The sequence below is a fragment of the Agelaius phoeniceus genome, chromosome 5 (genome assembly GCF_051311805.1).
Source record: "Agelaius phoeniceus isolate bAgePho1 chromosome 5, bAgePho1.hap1, whole genome shotgun sequence".
Taxonomy (NCBI): domain Eukaryota; kingdom Metazoa; phylum Chordata; class Aves; order Passeriformes; family Icteridae; genus Agelaius; species Agelaius phoeniceus.
In genome coordinates this window covers 34,932,049-34,951,969 of record NC_135269.1, presented here as the reverse complement: position 1 = coordinate 34,951,969, position 19,921 = coordinate 34,932,049, and the positions used below count along the sequence as shown (strand labels likewise).

General features: G+C 41.9%; 1 protein-coding gene across 1 annotated transcript in view; it reads right to left on the bottom strand.

Moving 5' to 3' along the window:
- PAWR (pro-apoptotic WT1 regulator) overlaps window positions 1–19,511 on the bottom strand; it is a 72,644-nt gene extending 53,133 nt beyond the window's left edge. Inside the window, exons 1-2 of the mRNA XM_054632220.2 lie at window positions 19,417–19,511; window positions 18,369–19,005 (exon numbers count right to left, since the gene is read on the bottom strand). Of these exons, the coding sequence (XP_054488195.1) occupies window positions 18,369–18,836 (468 nt within the window). The 5' untranslated portion in view covers window positions 18,837–19,005; window positions 19,417–19,511. The remainder of the gene's footprint in view (window positions 1–18,368; window positions 19,006–19,416) is intronic.
- Window positions 19,512–19,921: the final 410 nt, after the last annotated feature.

Sequence of the window (19,921 nt, the reverse complement as noted above, 5' to 3'; positions counted from 1 at the left end):
CTCTCTGATATGTGTCTGATGAACAGTAACTCCAGCAAGGAGAACCAAGAAAAAGACACTTTTCTCAGATATGCTTCAGCTCACTTACAAGAAAGATTAAGAAAACCAACAAAAATAATAAACAATGCTTTATACTCCCTTTACTCTGATTTAAATATGATTAAAGTACAAAATCAGAGTAATTTCTGAATATAGCAAATGAAGTAAACAGCAGGAAAAGAAACTAGAGATGGTTTTCAGAGAAAGAACACATGAAGCAGGGCTTGTTCAGCTTGCTAAAGAGGAAGTCAAGGAGCAACTGAAGAGCAAGCTCAAACTATCTGAGGGCTGGTTACAAAGAGGATGGGAGCCAGGCTGTTCCCAGAAGCAGCAGATGATAAAGCAAAGGGCACAAAATGGCTCAATGGGATACTAGGAACAATATTTCAGTAAGAGAGCAGCAGCACAGCACTGGGTGAGGTTACTCAGAGAGACAGTCGGAAAGACCATCCTTAAAGGTTCTCAAGCCATTTTAAGACAAAGCCAAGGCTGACCTGATCCAGGGCTGCTAAAAGTACTGCTCTGAGACTTCCAAAGGCCTCCTCCAATCAACATTTCTATGCATTTACAGAGCCAGCAGGGCTGCTTGATTTATCTTCCATGTCCTGTCACCCACTTCCCCCCAAAATGGAAATCTCAGAGTCCACTTCCGCTTTTATTTTTCTTACATTTGGACAACAACGAGATCAATACTGCCTTTTTGAGATGATTCAGACAAAATGTTCTGTAATTCAAAGGTCTGTGTAAAGAAGCATTCAGGCACAAGTCCAAAGATGCATCTAAAAAAATGTGCAGAAGCGAACAATTTGGAAAAAAAAGTCCACACAAACAACTAATCAGATGCATTTGAAAAGTTCTCCTAAAATATGCAAAGGAAAATCTTTTAAAAGCTAAAGCTTATGGTTTTGAAAGAGCCAGCTGATTCTCTATTATTCATTAGGGGAATGAAGAAAGATGGACTGCTTAAAATGCATACATTTTTCTGGATAGAAATATACTTCTTCCTGTGACATTTGCTAAAGTTACCCACACCCAAAAAGTGAGCTGCCCTATCCAAATGTACCTTCACTGCTTCACTGTTCCAACTCTAACTCTACTGGCTATGTAAACAGATACACAGTAAAGTCACAATTCATATCACACACTATATGATAAAGACTAGATGTTGAGCAAAGGTGTTCCAAATGCACCAAATCCAATAAAGGTCAGCTTCCAATGGATTTCTGATCTTCTAGTTCACTGAAATCAAATCAAAACTGCCAAGATCAGAAATTTCTCTCCCTTCCATGAATTATTTTCTGCTCCTTTCTCTTAGTGCCTTCACTGACACTGCATTTCCTTCAATTGCATATTAGTTGAATTGCTTCTTTTATTGGCCTTTCATTGGAATTTGTAGCTTTATTATTGAGAGAGCAACTTTCTCAGATGCAAGGAAAAGAAGAAATGGGACTCATGGATTAAAAGCTGCAAAGGAAAACCAACATAGAGACAAATGTTGGAAAATCAACACAGTCACATGAAGACTGCAAATCCTATCCCATGTGTATTGCTATATGATCTAGTGAGAAGTTAATGGATACACAGGTGTAGCTCTTGACTGCATTATAAAGTACCTTCTCAAGAGGATTCCCTGACCCTCCCCCTTCAATATGAAAGGACTATTTGATGAAAACAAGTAAACTTTAAGCCAATAACTATAGTAAGCAGTGACTGTATTGACAAAGGCCATGCTGGAAATTGATATTTGAGCAAAATTAGGAACCAAAGACAAAAATAATGAAATTTTCTGACCAATTCATGGCAGCATAAAATAAAATCAGTAGAGTTTGACTTGGAAATTAAGGCTGCCTTCAAATTAAGCTCAAGTAAAAAAAAGCATACCCTTGAGTGTATTTTAATTTTATTCAGTTCTCAAAACAAACTACACTTAGTCCTCCTACCAGACATTAACATCTGGAAGTGATGTGCACATTTCTGGTACAGTACTCTAGCAGCAGATACAGCACAGAGATTTCCAGTGTATAAGCTTCACACCTTTTCCTCTTGCTATTTACTGTCAAGAGAAGACAATCAAGGACTTTTTATGGGGACTAAACAGGCAGCTGCCAAATGTCTGAAACGGGTAAGCAGCCAAAACAATTCCTTCTGCCTCATTACGGGCCCATTTAAGTATCTTGTAACAAAAGGCACTAAAGCTTAAAACAAAAATTCACAAGTCTTCACTTAGCTCTGCGGTTCTCTTTCCAAATACTTTAAAATAGTTCAGTGGAACCTGTTCCCTCCCATTATCTTTTGTCCAGGTTTTGCTGCTGTAGCATGGTGACACACCCACAACGAGTAAACTGCTCCAACACAGTAGCAAGTTTAAATGTAACATCACTGTATGGACTGAATTCCTGGCAAGTTCTTCAAGTCCTGGGTTAGTTGATTACAACAGCAGATATCTACTTATATTTCAACAAGAACTGATTTGACCATCATCTTCAAGTTCAACATTCCCTAAAAACCAAGGAATTCAATCCAACTGTGTGTAAAACACCCTGACTACTAAATTAAATATTTAGAGTACAGGATTATGGTCTGAACAATAAAAAGAGCCTTCTGGAAATAAATGCCTTTTTACAAATCCACCTTTCAAGGACAGCTCCATCTTTTGAAGAGGATTGATCTTGAAAGTAAAAAGCACTCATCTATGAACTCATTTAAATTATAAGCAGCAAATGCATTTAAGCAGAAAATAAGCACATTCTTGCAAAGCTTCCTAATTAAAAAAAGAAAAATACCCAAAAACCTGAACATCCATGATCACACTTTCACAGACTTTCAAAGGTGTTAAAACATTTCACAAAAAGTAAGAACAAAAAAAAAAAAAAATCCAAGCAGCAGCAAATGCTAATTTTGTTCAGAGCCAAACCATTCCACAGCTAGTAAAGCTAATTTTTAAGTAAAATACAAACAACACACTTTTTTATCCCAACACCACCAGTTCTGAGATCCCATGTAACACATTGTCTGCCTTGGGTGAAGCATATTTAAGTATCTGCAAAATACCCCCCTCCCTCTTGCCACATTCCCTTCTTCCCCTCCTCACTTTTTCAGCTAATACTTTGACATTACTGGCCTCACTAAACTCAATCCTGCAAATTCCTGACATTCATGTCTTCTTAATCTGAAACGTAACTTGAGGAGATGGTTAACATTTGACCTTTGCTCTACCTCAGACATACCTGGAGACACAAAAAAAGTCCAAGGCATGCAAAATGCATTCACAGCCTAAAAGGATGTCTTATTTTAAAGTTCCCAGCACACAATCTTTAAAAACAACAACCCATTAAAACTTCAAAAGATAATTTAATAAAAATTTTTCTACAAGCATAGACCTTTGCATAAACATTACAAACTTGTACTGAGAATGAAGACATGAAGAAATAAATAACAAATAAATCCCTAGAAGCATACACCCAGGAGTTTTGGTGAAATTAAGAATTAAATAGCTACCACAACTAACGAAAACAGTCAGTCTCATTTAATTAAATTGGATACTACACTAAAGAATGAAAAACAATAAATCATACATTGATTCAGAAGTGGACATGGTACCTAACAAGCTATTAAAATATTAGTCAGAAACAAATTACTAAGATAAATGGAGGATCAGGCTACAAAACAAATCAGAAATAAAGCAACCAGCTACTTTGTAAAATAGAAAATCTACCTGCTTGCTCTAAATGAAGCCAAACAAAGGCTCAAATACCAGTACCTCTACTCTTTTTTTTTCATCTTTAAGATGAAGTTTTAAAACTAAACCTTAAAGATTATTCCAGCTTTTATCCACCCTCCTACTTTCCTTCATTATACACATACACACACTCCAAAGGACTTTTGAAGATTGCTAGCTACACTTCAAATGGGTGCATTTAGAGTAGTGTTTTTCGTACTTTGGGAAAAAGATTTGTTACAAATTAAATACTCTCAGTGATCAATAGGAAATGTTGTATTGGTGTAACATGTTTTTACCTTAAATGAACTTGTCAGGCATATAGGCTTCACATCCTTTCACCTCTTAATTGCTGGAGTACCCTATCACCAGATACTGGCAGTGCCAGAATTTTGAGGGGAGAAGGAAAAGAAAGGGTTGGAATACCAGGGATGAACACTATTGTTTAATGAGCCAGTGTCCCTTTGCTAGAATACAGTTCCCATTTGCTGTTATCTCTATGTGCTTCAGGCATTTTGTTTGTCATACAGTTAAGGCATGACTGAACACGCCATTCTGAGACTGTTCTTGTTAAATAAAACCTGTGGCTACAACCAATAAAGGGAATGTCCTCTTACAGACATGAGGCATGCCACCTAAATTTTAGTCAAGTTTTTAGAAGTAAAAAAGTGAGAAAATAAAGTGATTACTTTTCTTCTGTTCCCAAGAAATTCTCTTTTTCAGTTACAATTGCACCTTTCAAATCAACTTGTACCAGTAGCTGCTAACACATGAAACACTGACGAGAAAATTCATAATTTTCTCAAAAGTAAAATATTTCAAGGAATGTATTTCCATAATTACATTACATTATTTATAGTCCTCTCTGGAAGTGCTGCCTATCACAGAGAAAACATGTCATTCCTTGGACCTGTAGCTGATTCAAAGCCAAGACCTTTCAAATGAAACCAACTGCACTTGCTTTGATTCAAGCCTAGATGCAAAGCTGAATTTGGGGTCTGGTGGCTATCCCTAGGCACAAATACCTGTGACCTGCCACTATGTTCTTCAAGCTTCTTTGTCTGGACAGGCAGCTTCCCCTCTCACCCAGCACACACCCACACTCACCCCATTCAGTGCACTTGGCTCCCCAAGCCAGCACCAGTCCCTCTGAGCTCACTTCTTACACCCCATCACCTAGGAGTTCACAGAGTGCTGGCCTACAAACAGCTCATGCACACGAGGACAGCTAGAAAAATATGGTCCAGGCTGAGTTCCAGATATAAGGCAGCATCTGTAATTCCTGATGGAAACCCCTTTATGGCAGAACATATCCAGAGATATTTTAGGGGATTAATTCATGATTAATTAGTGCAGCTTCCTAATAAACAGTGCCCAAGCAGAAGAACCATCCCTGCACAAAAGACAGAAAAATCTTAATCCTCTAAGTTGAATAAAAGTAGACTATAATGGAAAAAAAATCCACTTAAAACTGTGGAAAATTATTTTACAGGCCTTATTTCTTTTTTGCTAATCAGCTCTTGATACTGACCAAATACTAGTCCAGCCACAGATCCTAGTTCATACAGTCCCTCCAAGCTTCCACTGGAGTCCCTCTATGGAGAACTAACCAATGGCTGTGGCAAACAACCAAACAGGGGAAAAAAAGACTCTATACCATTTATTTCAGATTTAGAACTCTACCCTGAACTATAGGTTGCATAAATACTACCAATTCAATTTCATAGGGAAATAAAGAGCTGTATTTAAATTCCAATTTTAAATACTGGCTAGTAAAAATGTAACCAAACTAATTTTCATATTTAAGCTTAGATTCATACACATTTATATGAACAAAAATTTTGGTCACCTGTGTTTTAAGAGTGGCTGTAACAAACCTTCCATTTCAGAACCTATAATTAAAAAACAAGGAATATATAACTTGACTGGAACACACTTTCCTTTCTCCCTTCTGACACTCAAATACTGCTGCTCTACTTTCTCTTTGTCACATGCTCACCTCTATTTTCCAATCAAAGTTTTATCTATCTCATACTCATTTTGGAGGTGCTGTGGAAAATGAAGGGAAAATCCAGCCATATAGTCACTGCAGATTTAGAACAGTTAACACTTATGCAAGCCTGCCTGGTTTTTCCCAGTATTCTTCAAAAAAGTTTATCTCAGTCTCCAGACTATGAAGAAATGCAAAAGGCTTTACAAATATCATCTTATATGCAAGTATGAGCACTGGATACAACATGCATTCAAGAGACCAAAAAACTAAAACAAAAGATAAACCAATCAACAGCATGAGAGAAAATCACCTCTGTTTAGTGAGCTGCTTTTTATTTATCATGTTCATCAATTCTCTCCAGACACACCAACAAAATTATCTCTTCTAAACTATATCTCTTAGCTACCTTTCCTTATCATCTGCTTTTTTAAATATCAGGACATTTTTCATCTTTGTTGAAGGCCTGCAACATATTGCAGGATAGACACATCTTGAATTTATGCTTCAGTTTCGCCTTTTTTTGTTATTTCCTATGATTTCAGTGAATCTAGTAAATTGCTCCTCAGTTTCTGCCTCAGGCTAAAAAATCCAAGCATATTTAAAAAAAGGTTTTTACAGGTATATTTTAAAGGAACATAAACCATTCCATTCTTCCAAAGTGCTACAAAAACTATTCTTTTTAATACTGCTCCTTCCAAACTGAGATCTGATAGACAGACCTCAAGCCCATGCACCAGGTGCACAATCTGCACTCATTCAAAACCAACTGTACTTACTCAATACAGTGGCAAGTCCACCAAACACCCTTAGAAGTGGGAAAGGTCTGACATCCAAAGGTCTGAGAGTCAGCTTGAACATCACTGTATCACATTTGCATACCCACATTTTGCATTATTTCCATATGGAGTCACATAAGGTCAGCATGATTTATTAACCACAAGTTCAGCAGTGCCTGAGCACCATCCTGGTCCTTCCACATTGATCCAAGGAGGATCTCAAAACAGAAGAACAGCTATTCTCAACCTGAATTAATAAGCTGTAGCACCTAAATACAAGGCTGTAGGGATGCTTACACTTATAACAATGGAATAGATATTAACTGATAGCTTGCACAATGTACATAATCCAGGCTTCAGATCTCATTTTCTGGTCTCTCTGCTCATGCCAGTAGTAAATGATGAGAGCTTTAGAACATAAAAACATACAAACAACCTCCAGATCATTCTAAATAAATAGACCACAAAAAATTATGGAAAATCAAAAAGGGAAGCGGAATGGCAGCTATGAATACGTCATGCATGCAAAAACACATCAATATTTCCAAATTCTTGGTTTGATTCTCATAAAAAATATAATATGCAATGAGAAGTGGTTGTTTGTATTGAGCTGCTTAGCAACACCTGCATTCAAATAGCCTCTGGGTAACTTTGACAAAAACTGATTTGACATCTGACAAGCCCCAATTTTTTTTTAAATGAAAGGAAGAAGCAAGCCCACAAATGGGATATATTAAAACACCCATTTATGTTTTAGACTAAAGAAGATAAGGAGATGCTCCTCAGTTTCTGCCTCAGGCTATAAATAACTCCTATATTTTGCTGTAAAAGTCAACTGCCTGGGGTGCAGTATTTCACACAGGTAATTACAATGCACATCACCTTCAAGAGGATACAGGGTATCTCACTGTATAAGTCTTGCTAATTTTTAGCTTATTTCTATTTTCACAAAATTACCTTTAGAGTTTCTATGTCTTTCTAGCCATGAAGAAGAACAACAGACTTTGTCCTTTTTCAAATCTATTAGTAAGAGATCAAAAGAGTAGAGAAATAGGCTGAATAGGAAACTCTTTGACAGATGGGTTAAGACTAACAAAATTCTAGCTATGCCATTCAGAAATATCTGAATGCTGGTACCTAAATATTTGGTTGTCAAGTGTGGGTCCCTAATTTAATTGTTAAGAATGCTCAAGGTGCCCAATTCCAATATACTTCATTGGAATGCTTTATCAGAGTACTTAACACACCAAATATATGCTTCTTAAACATTCGGCTGTAGAATTCCAAATCTGAAAAACGACATTTCTGACATTCCTACAGTCTTTACTACCTTTGTGAAAGAAATGTGACCATTTTCTAGGCTCAAACATCTTGAAAAACAAAGACAAATCATTAATTAATGATTATGCTCCAAACATATCCTTTACCTCTTCTCAGCATAATACAGTATAAATGAATGCAATTTAAAATACAAAAAAAAATAACGTGGACCATCTCAATTCATCATATCTTCAGCTATTTTTCTAAAGAATAAAACCAAAGGTTTGCTCTGTCAAATGTCTCTACATTCAGTTTTTAAATCCTTCAGCATTTCTCATCATGTTGCAGATGTTTTTAGCTTTTGTCTAATTGAAATGACAGTGTCATACAATCGTCCTTTGAAGTATCACATTACAGACACACACACAAAATCTTTTATCTTGGAGTTAGTGCATTAAAGAGAACTTTTGTAAAAAGGGCCTCAGAGCTTTAATAGGAAGGAAGAAATGGTAACCCTAAATATGGCTGTGTAACAGACAGAAGTTAAACAACTCATTTAGCACAGGTCTAAACCATAATTTTCTACAGGACCGAGCACTTCCATGTTCCACTCCAATTTCCACATTCCAAAATACCTAGATCTTTACTCAAAACAGATCTTACTCAAAACTACTCCTCAAAAGAAAACAAAAAAAGATAAAGATAAGCTTTTGACTTTGTGTTCTAGAGGCACCTGTAGCAGCTACCAGCTTCAGGAAAAAAAAGTTATTAAATATTACATGTGAAAAGGTAATAGTCACTAAAGTACAAAGAACAGAGTAGTCACACATGGAATCTTTGCTGGGCTCCAGGCTGTTTTCCTACATTGTGAAGAATGTGTATCATACAAGACAAAATGAGGAGAGTTGCTCAGTTAACAGAGGTATGAGTCCTTACTCATACTGCTAAGCACTGCTTTCTGACCAGAGATCAATAGGACTCTTGGTATCAGATGAAGTCATGGTCCTATTTCAGACTGGATTTAGTCTATAACTGTTAATAAACTTCATTGCCACAAATAAAAAATACGCACGCTCCATCTCAATCTGTGAGTTACAGTCTGGGACACAGAGTACAAGCACAACCACTGCCAAACTGCAAACAACTAGGCTAATAAGGCACTGGCATAGTTCTGGCTGGGCAAAGCACTCACTAATTCATCAATATTATTATTAATTCCTAGTTCAACCTGCAAAAACAAAATGTATGTTTATGGAAGAAACTGAAATTATACTTTGTATCACTGATCACTCTGTTCATTGCATCTTGGGAGTATTCAGATTAAATTTGTTCTAAAAGCAGACTTAAGAGCTCCTAGAACTCTTTTGAAATGGCTGCTCACCCTATATTGTTGGTTTAAGCCTTTTTGGATGTTCACTTTGTTTAATAATCTGTCAGAGTGCAAGAATATTAATTAGCTCCTAAACTCTGCAATAAAGGTCATCTTTCAGAAGCTCAACAATCTTGAGGAATATAGACAGTCACTGGTGAACAGGGATCATAACATGAGGCTTACAGATACCACATTGAGTTTCTGCAGGGAAGAGAAGGAAATAATCATAGAGAGGTATCTCATCATCTAGGAGAGTTCTTAGAAACGTGGACTCACTGCCAGCTGATGTTTTGTTTACTAATAGTTTACACAAGTTGAAGAGGAGACTGAACAAGTATTTTGCAATAAATTCATGTTAATTTCTGTCTATTTAGCAATTTCTTTACAGTGTTGCAAGTCTTTGAGATGAAAACTGCCAAGTGGCTAGAAAACTATCTCACAGGAAGCACCAAGCAACATTTCTGCAGACTTTTTCCTATGTGTCTGATTATGGCCATGATAGGAGCAGGACACTGAGCAAGGTGGTTCTTTAGTCAGACACACTGCAATTAGTCTTATTTTATTGGTGCACAGAGAGGAAAAATTAATCTAAAGAACTTTACAAACAGCATACAGTGGGAAGAGACCAATCCAGATGAGTGCAGGTTTCAGATGAAATCCCATGTTCCTACAAACACTAAACTGCATATTGCACACAAAACAGCTCATAAAATACATACCAGTAACTACAGTGGACAAGTTCCTGTAATTCACAAAAATAAGCAGCAGGGTCAGAAAGTGCTGAGAGGAGGAGCAGTGAAAGAGGGGAATTCCCCACTACTGCTTCCTTGGCTTCTGCCTCCCACTATGGTCTCTCACAAACCTCACAGATGTCTGTGGCTCACACACCACACATACAATCAGCTGTTATTCCACAACACCTTTCCACATCTGAGTGCTGCATGCATTCTGCCCAGCTATCCTGCCTTTCTACCTACAGATCTTGTTACATCACCCATTTCTGCCCATCTAGATTGTTGCTCTTCCAAAAAACCAAATCCATCTTTTTTCCAACTGTCCCAGGCAGACACCAAGTAGACCAAGGCTCTTTACAGCAGTGCATGGCAGGAGACAATGGATGTAAATGTAAAGGACAGACCAAAAGAAAGGAAAACTCTGTCATTTCAGGGACAGTCATGTCCTGGTAGCATTGTCCAAAGAAGCTGTGAAAACTTCATCCTTGGAGATTTTCAAGATCAGACTGGACGCAAGAAGATTGAATTAAAGACCTCCTGAGGCTCCTTTCAGCCTTAATTACACTTAGATTCAATACCTACACAAAGAAAGCACCCAGCACTGCACTGGACTATGCTTCCACAAGTCTCTCACCTACTAAAAAGCTTCTGACTTAAAAGATTCCAGACATCAGTCACTTACTTAGGTTTCAGATCAAGAAAATCAATTAAATACTGCATAAAACACTGTGTGAAGCCCATACCTAGCCCTTTGTTGTTGTTTGTTTAAAGGTGAGTAACAGTTGAGAATTAAAATAGGTAAAAATTGCAGATGGCACAGCATTACTTTTGTTTCTCTGAGGGGCTTTTTTTGGTTAATTTATTTTTTTTAAGCTTACCTTAATTCAGGATGATGTTCTTGTATTTTGTACCAAACATAGCTACCATCTAAGATGATGTGATTATTACATGGTAAGACTATACAACAGAGCTGAATATAAGATTTCCAGTCCTAGAGTAAGAGAGACCTAAATGTTCCATTCAGTTCTTCATAGCAACAGGCAAGCCGATCAAATACAGTCAAATCCTGAAATAAAACATCAGGGTTGTGGTTGTTATTTTAATTTCCCATGACCTCATGTAGCACAAAAAATAAGTCACCCACTTAGTATTTCAAATGAAATTATTTAAATGCACAACTCCAACCCTGGGGGAAGAAAAGTTGCAGAGAAAACCATACGTGAGTTTACATAAATGTAATAAGTGTAAACTGGATATAGTTTTAAGAACACAGTACAAACTTGTATGGAACTAATCAACAGTGGCCCTTCCAACTTGCCATCAACCAGGACCCCCAGGTCCTTTTCCAAAGGGCTGCTCTCCAGTGTAACACTCCCCAGTTTGTGCAGACGCCCAGGGTTGCCCCATCCCACGTGCAGAATCCAGCACTTGTAATTTTTAAACTTCACAGGGTTGGTGGTTGCCCAGCCCTTTTATTTGTCAATGTCCCTCTTCCTTCATGGCAATAAACAGCTCCTCCCAACTCAGTGCCATCAGCAGACTTACTTAGCATTCCTTCCAATCCTGTGTCCAAGTCATTCATGAAGATGCTGAAGAGCACAGGGCCAAGGATGGAGCCCTGCAGGGCCCCACTAGTGACAGGTCACCAGCCTAATGTAACTCCACCCACCACAACCCTTTGCTCACAGTTGCTCACCCACTGCATGCCGTGTTTATCCAGCTGTGTGTTGGACATTTTGTTCAGAAGGATACTGTGACAGACATTATCAAAAGCTTTACTGAAATCCAGAAAGATCACAACTGGCATCCACTGATCAACTGGGGAGTTGCCTTGTCAAAAAAGGAAATTCAGTTTGACAAGCAGGACTTGCCCCTCATGAACCTGCGCTGCCTGTGACCCATGACTGCACTATCCTCCAGGTGTTTCTCAAAAACTCCCAACATAATCCTCTCCATAATTTTACCAGGAACTGAAGTGAAACTGAGAGAACTGTGGTTACCAGGGGCAGCCTTCTGGCCCTTCTGGGGCATTTGTCAAATTCCAGTCGATTGGGACCTTTTCAGATTCCTGAGACCATTCCAGAATCATTGAGAGAGGTCTTGTGATGACATCAGCCAGCTCTTTGAGTATCCTTGGATGAACTCCATCAGGTCTCATGGATTTCAAGGGATTCGGCTGGAAAAGCAAATCCTCTACGACACTGGGGTTCAATGGGAGTTTATCATTCTCACAGTCGTGGTTCTCCAGCTCAGGGCACTGGGACTCCAAGAGGCCACCACCAGTGTTGAAGACTGAAGAAAAAATTAAATCTCTGCTATGTCTACGTTCCATTTTTTGAGGTGAAGGTGACCATCTTCATCACATATATTATTTCTGCACTGCCTTTTGCTATCAACATATTTTAGAAAGCCCCTTCTACTGTCTCCCACAGTTCTGGCCAGCTTCAATTCTGACTGAGCTTTAGCTACACCAATTTTCTCCATTTTCTCCCCACAGAGGTGAAACAGCATCTTTGTTATCTTCCCGTGTCAATGAACATTGCTTCCACTGGACATACAGTTTCCTTTTTGCCTTAGCTGCAGAAGAAGATCCCTGCTCAGACAAGTTAGCCCTTTGTCTCATATGCCTGACTTCCAACATTTTCAAGTTACTTGCTCCTGGTACTCTTAGGAACATGGTACTGAAAAGACCAGCACTGTTAGACCACAGCACCTTCAAAAGCATCTTCCCAAGTGACCTTACTCACCAGTTCCCTGAGCAGCCTGAAGCCTGCTTTCCTCATGACCGTTTTAAACTTGATCACTTCCTGTCACTGTGGCCAAGACAGCCACAGACCAGTCAATCCACTCCACTCACAAGCCCCACTCTGATGAAGGCAACAAATCAAGAAGGGCCCCTTTCCATGTAAACTCCCTTAGCATCTCTATCAATTTACCATCCAGGTGCTCTAGAAATCCTCTGGACCTGTTTGTGTGGTGCTGTGTGGTGCTTCCAGTTAACATCTGGCAAGTTAAGGTCCCCTGTAAGAAGAAGGGTGGCTGATTTCTATTCCTTAGCTCCTTAAAGGATAGTTCATCAGTGCTGTCTTCCTGGCTGGGTTGCCTATAGAAGACTTCCACAATGAAGTTTGTCCCTTAATCCTTACTCAGTAGCACTCAACTGTGCCACTGCCAACTCTGAGCTCCATACATTTCAGCCCCTCTATTACCTATGCCACCTCTTCACCTCACCTTCCCTGCCTGATCTCTCCTGAAGAGCCTGTAATTGCAACACAGCAGTCACAGGACTCATCCCACCAGGTTTCACTTTTACCAATGATGTCACATCTCTGGGATTAAGGAAGCTCCTCTTCCTTGTTCCTCTTGCTGTGTGTGTCGGTGTAGGAATGTTTCAAGTGCAGTTCACTGTAGACAACACCTCATGGGGATGACTGACAGACCTCATAAGCACACAGTCCATCAAATTTTGCCAACCAGTTCCATTGCTTATCACAGGCAAACCTGGTTTTCTCTCAGGCTTGCCAGTGATAAGCAACAGGATGGGCACACCAGGCTCGGAAGGTACACACACAGTGATTTAGAAGCTGCTACAGGATTGAAAGTTTTTCACACTTTTAAGTTTATTAAAAACTTAGTTATGATTGGTTTTTGGACAAATAACTTCCAGTACCTAGCTATGTCAGGATATTAAAGCATACTCTTAAACAAAACAAAACTTGAAAAAAATAAGGATAAGCTTATCATATGCTAAAAAACATGGAAAGAAGAAAATATGCCCTTTGAACAGGTATTGTCAGGAGACTTGGTCAAAATCAGAATTCACAAAGGCATTAAAAGAAAAACAAAATGGATATAAACAATCTCAATACAATTCTTTTATTAGAACCTGAAAATGTTTCTATTCACTCTGCCACATCTGAAAAAGGAACCATAAATGGAATCCTAGTAAGATGTGTTCACTAGAGAAAGCCAGCAAGAGAATGGTCTAACCTATCATGAATGGTTGTCCAGGTCAAATAAATATACTCCAGACTTCCACTATAACACTACTACATCTGCATGAATGGTAAGCATATAAGTCAGATGCAGGGGTTTTTCCTAGTACTCTGAACAACCACTTATTGAGGCTGTTTTTTGCTCAACACAAAACCAGACAAGTTGTTTTACAACACAACTGATGTTAGAGATGGAAAGACACTACCTCATTAATCTCAAGATACAACATGAAGACACTTCAATCCTCAGGTAGGGAATCACTAAGAAAGATAATGCTGAAGGCAAACTTCTAATCAAAAGAGCTCAACAGCCAGTACAGGATTCCACTCCTCTCTCTATTTTCCAGCCATTCAGAGAAGGATTTCAATTCCTTTACAACACACACAGTAATTGCTATGCCCCACACATGTAGCACTTAAATTTTCTTGATATTTTTCCAACTGGAAGACAGCAACTTTCTGTTAGTCTCAACTGAGCACACTGGACTTCTCTAGAAGCAGGAACTCTTTCCCCACAGAAAGCACTCACTGCTCTGCTTGCTTCCAAGGCTGCTGTTCAGTACAACACCCACCAAGCAGCACACATGCACTGCCTTCTAAACACACAGGCAGACTCCTGACAGGGAGCCATCAGTGGGGATGCAAAAAGTTGTATCTTTACTGCTATTCACAAGACAAGAGATGAACACAGACTGGCTGAACATCCTTTGCAGAGTCCAAATTTCAATCACTTCTGCCTTTTCACTCCAGTATTTCCCACGAACAGGTCAGGAGACTGTTGTGTCTCAGGTCTGGCAGCCTCAGGTACCAAATACACAGATCAGTGTTCCTTACACCTTTTAAAATCATTCATCATCTTGTTATTAGCAAAAGAACACTTCCCAACTTAGATGACTTCCATCTGGTTAAGTAAAAATGTAAACTTTATCTATACTGCACATATTACACAAAACCCAGCTATACAACTGTCCTTCCTAAATGAACCAAGATTTTGATTATATAGACATTTAAAAAAAGTATATTATATATACTTTTAAAAAAGTAACCACAAAAATATTTGTTAGTCTCCTTTCTGGAGTTCAGAAAAAAAAAAAAAAAACACCCAAAAAAAAACCTTACACACAACTATACCAGCATAATTCTCAAATGTAAAGTTACAAAAGTAAAGCTGCAGTTTCACCAGTGCACCGTGGCTTGCTCGGAGCTGGACATAATTATGATAACAATACAAAACATAACTGTTGTCCTATATATGGATCCTCATAAAGCACTGTCAGTGAATAATGGGAGCTCTGTGTTTCTTAAATAGGCATTAGCATAACTGTAAACGAGAAAAATGCTGCAAGTAAACTCAACACCTGCATCAGGTGAGTACCTGCAAACTGAGAAACACATTCCAAACACAATTAAAAACGGTTATAAAAGTTAATATTTAAGGAAGATAACATACATAGTAAGGGTAATTGCATAGAATTCAGTTACCGTTTACAACCTGAAGAATTGTTATGAATCAACAAAACCCAAATCCCACAGCACTTAATATTCAGACAAAACCCAACTTTCAAGAAACTACGAGTGCTGAAAGGAAAAACACTGTATTTCCAAAGCCATTTTCAAAAGTCACCGTGACTTAGATAAGCACTAGTGCTGAGAAGGTAAAAAACCAGCCTTTACTTTTATCATGGTGGTCTCCAAATACAAAGCATTGTCAACTTCCAACCTGTCACCATCTGTTTTCACAGCCTCCAATGTGGTTTCTGTCCTCCACCAACAGCCATACAAAATACAGCTAAGACGCAGAACTCTTTAAGAAGTGGCCCTATTACCTTCCCATTGAACAGGAGAGAAATTAATCATTAATAAGTAATCTGCTAACATTTTTCATGCCTGTTTCAAGATAACTTAGAAAACACAAACTGTTCTTATTCTGCCACCTTTCCTATCAATAAATTCTCCAGCTGCATTGCAAATGAAATTAAATCCTACTTATTTGGGGCAAAACCTATTTTTGTATTCAGTTTTTGGGCACAAAAGCTTTTAGGCACTTCATGTCTTCTAGGAGTGCATTTTTTCAACAGGTACCAGTTTTCATTTCAGAGGATCTCACTGGTCTCCACCACAGTGGCATGATGATCATAAAGGGGAGATATTTAGCATAGAGTGTCTACTTCATTCTTACAAAAATTGTTTTCTTGAAAAATAAGACGACACATCCAGCAAAACTCTAAAATAACATCTCCTGAGAACTAATTTTAAAACATACACCATCAAGAGCTACAAGTAGTAAAATTCAGAGTGTACTACTACCAAGTCACTGTGTATTGACTGCACAGTAAACTATGCCTAGCACCAAGTGAGAAAGACAATAAGAAACTGGAGTGTTGCAGATTACTCCAACAAGCCATCATCTACATCACAGCCTTCTTTTGTCTGAGAACTTCAGCTGACCAGCTTGAATCAATACTTTAAAGCATTTTCTCATGACTACAAAGCTGTATGAAAGACAAGTAAATAGTCTGCAAAGCATTAACCAGTAAGTAGGTACTCACATTTGACACTGGAGACTGTTTTTGAAGCTGTTCACTACCAGGAATGATGTAGTGTTCCCTAGCTAAACAATTCTTAGGAATGCATGTGGCAAGGAATAAAAACATTTAAGAAAGGTGAAATACTGAAAAGAGATTGCTCTGAATAAGTATGTACTGGTAAAAAATGCAACACTTATTAGTAGCAAGCTTCTCCAATGACACCTTGTACAACAGTTACCTACAGTTATTAGAATTTGACCCCAAAAATGTGATGAAATGCTTAATTGCTACTTAAAGAAGCAATTAGTATAAAGGTACAAGAAGTTTCCAAGAAGCACCAACACATGGCGACACTCAGCAAAGTTTAGGGGGCAGGTGGGAACTTGTTACTCAATGCCTAAACACGTTACCCTTAATAAATAAAGATATCCTTAAAAATGCAGCAAATTTAAACACAGGATTCTAATGGCTGCTGAGCAAGGAATGTGTTTTCCTGGAAAGCAAGACACATTTTGAGTAATACTTTAACCAAACAAACAAACAGACACCCCAACCACAACCCAACTCACCAAACCCCAAACCACGCCATCCGAAATCTACCAAAGGAACAGCAGTTCAGAGAACTGGGATGTTAGTCTCAGAGAGCAAAAAGAAATTCACTGCTCAAAACCAACCAACCAAAGAGTGTACAACTAGGGACAGGGTACACAGGAGAGACCCCTAAACTATCATGTCATAAACACCTGCCGCAATGTGCAAAACCATTACTGACTGAACTAGGACTAGTTCACTTAGAGAAGAAAAGATGCAGCATTTTAAGGTTCCTATAAAAGGCACAAGGGGTAGGTATTTAAGGTGGGTCCACATAAAACAAACAAGATACAGTCTATGAGGCTTGCACACCCTGAAAAAAAACTAAAATAACTCACTTGTATTCACCACTTTACAAAACAATGACACCTATGCCAAAACTCTTTACCTCAAACTAAAGACTATGCAAGTTATTGTTCTCAAAAACCACAGTTATAAAGATTTCTACTGTTCCTGAAACTCACTTCTCAACCTTCCAAGACCACCTCACATGAAAGGGTGTGCTGTGAAAGTTCCTAGGATGTCACAAGTGACTTCAGGTGTGAAGAACACAATTTCATCTTCTCCTGCTGCTCCAGAAACAAAGATCTTTAATTTTCTTGACTTACTTTAATAATCCATAATATTAACCAGAAGAACTACAATCTTTTTTCTACAAAAATATGGTGATCACCATTACTAGTTCAAAACTGTAAACAGAAATCCAACTCTGTTCAAAGTTTCCTGTGGCCTTTCTTATTAACTGCAAAACAAGCTAAAAGCTTAGTTATCATTCTTCTGAATTCCTCTAGGAGTATTACAAATCAATGCCAGATTTTTATACTAGTAGCAAACCGCAGAGGACAGTGGTGTTGGCTGATAAAAATATCTTCCTCTGCCTCAAAAAAATGCTCTTCAAACCACTACATTTTTTCCAGTGCAGGAAATTCTTCTGGCTTCCAAACTGAATAATATTTACACCTGAACATCTATTCCAACCTGATAAATCAATTTTCTCTCATTACTATTATTTCGACCATACTTTTACAGGCACGTGTCTCAGTTTGATCTCCAAAAGGTCTGAACTTACTTAAACAAAAAAAAAAAAAAACAAGTCGCAAGTTAGGACAGGTCTAGTTTATTTAGGATAAATGACACCCCATCTGTCCGTCGCTTGGGACGCCGCCCTGCCCCGATGCCCCGAGCGCCGCGCGGTCCGTCCGGCAGGCGCTGCCGCCCGCGGCGGAGGGAGCGCGCTCGGGCCCGGCCCGCGCGGGGAGCCCGGGCACGGCCGGAGAGCGCCCGCCAGCAGAGCAGCACCGGGGCTGCGCCCGCGCCCCCAGCGGCGGCTCCGCGGCGGCCGCGCCCCCCGTCCCCGCTCACCTCGGCGGCCGGAATGTTCACCACACCTGTCGACCTCCTCTTCTCCCTCAGCTTTCTCTTCTCGATCTGCCCCTTCCCCTTCCTGGCGCTGGGGCCCGAGCTCTTTCCCTTGGCGGCCAGCTTCTCCTCGCCCTCGGGGGAGCCCGGTGCGGCGGCGGGCTCGGCCCCGCGGCTCCCGGCGAGCGGCGGCGGCTCCTTGGAGGGGGCGCCGCGGCCCAGGGCGGCGCTGGCGAGGCTGACGCAGTTCAGCGCCCCGCCGGCGGGGGGCGCCGCGCGCTCGGGGGGCAGGTTACTGTTGTTGTTCAGCTCGGTGGAGGGGCCGCCCCCCGCAGGACGGGGCTCCCCGCCGCCCGGTGCGCCCGGGGCCGGCGGTGCCTGCTTCGCCCGCATCTTCTCCCGCTTGGCTTTCCATTCCTCCAGAAAGTCCGTGGTGCTACCCCCGGCGCTGCGGTAGCCGCCAGTCGCCATGTTCCCAGCGGGCTGGACGGCGAGAGCGCCACACCAGCACCGCTGCCGCCGCCCGCCCCGAGGCGGCTCTGCTGCCGCCCGGAGAGGAGAGGTCCCGGCGGGTCGGGCGGGAGAGACGGGGGCGGGAGAGTCGGGGGCGGGGAGAGAGGCTCGGAGAAGCACAAACACCCTGGAGAGAAACAAAGAGGGGACGTGAGCCGTCCCGCCGCACTGCCCATCCCCGTCCCGCCGCCCTGCGAACTCCCCGGGAAGCCCCCGGCCCCAGGGGACGGGTCTCCATCACCGCCCGCCCTCGCACGCTCGGCTCCCACGGCTCGGAAAGCGGCGCCCGGCCCCGGCGCGGCGCCCCTCGCTCCCCGGGGCTCCCCTCACCCCTCGGCGCGGGGCCGCCCGGCAGCACCCGCCTCTCCTCCGCCCGCCCGCCCGCTGCGGCCACGACGGCCGCGCAGCGCCGTCCCTCGCCCCGGGCCATCGGGTACCATCCCCCGAAGCCGGTGCCATCCCCCCGCCGCCCGCTTGCCTGCCCGGGGAGCCGCGTTCCCGCGCGCAGCAGGGCGGGGCGAGCGCGGCCGGCGCTCACCTCCCGCCCGGCGCGGCCGCGGCTCGGGCGCTGCACAGCGCCGGCGGCACCAGGTGAGCGGCACCGCCTCCCGCCGTCCCGGAAGGAGCGGCGCGGCCCCGAGCCTTCCCGAGCTCCCTCCCCTTTCCCCATCGCGGCGCGGACACAGCCGAAGCCAGGGCGGAAACTGCCGAGATGGCCCCGACAATGGGGTGAGGGCGGGCAGGCCCCGCCCGGCCCGGTGCGTGCCGCGACCCGACCGCCCCGGCTGCCGGCCCGCAGCGGTGCCCCGGCACCTGCCCCGGGCAGCGCCGGCGCGGGAGCGGACACGGACCTCGGCGCTCCCGTCCCGACGAGCGGCAGGGACGGAGAGGGGATGCCCGGGCCGGGACGACGCCGGCGGGGCCGCACTCCGCTTCCCCGGCGGCTTTAACGGACGGCGGGCGGGGGCTGCCGGAGCCCCGCCAGGAGGGGCCGGAGAAGGCGGTCTGGTGTCACACCCCTCCGCGGGGGCTTCCCCAAACCC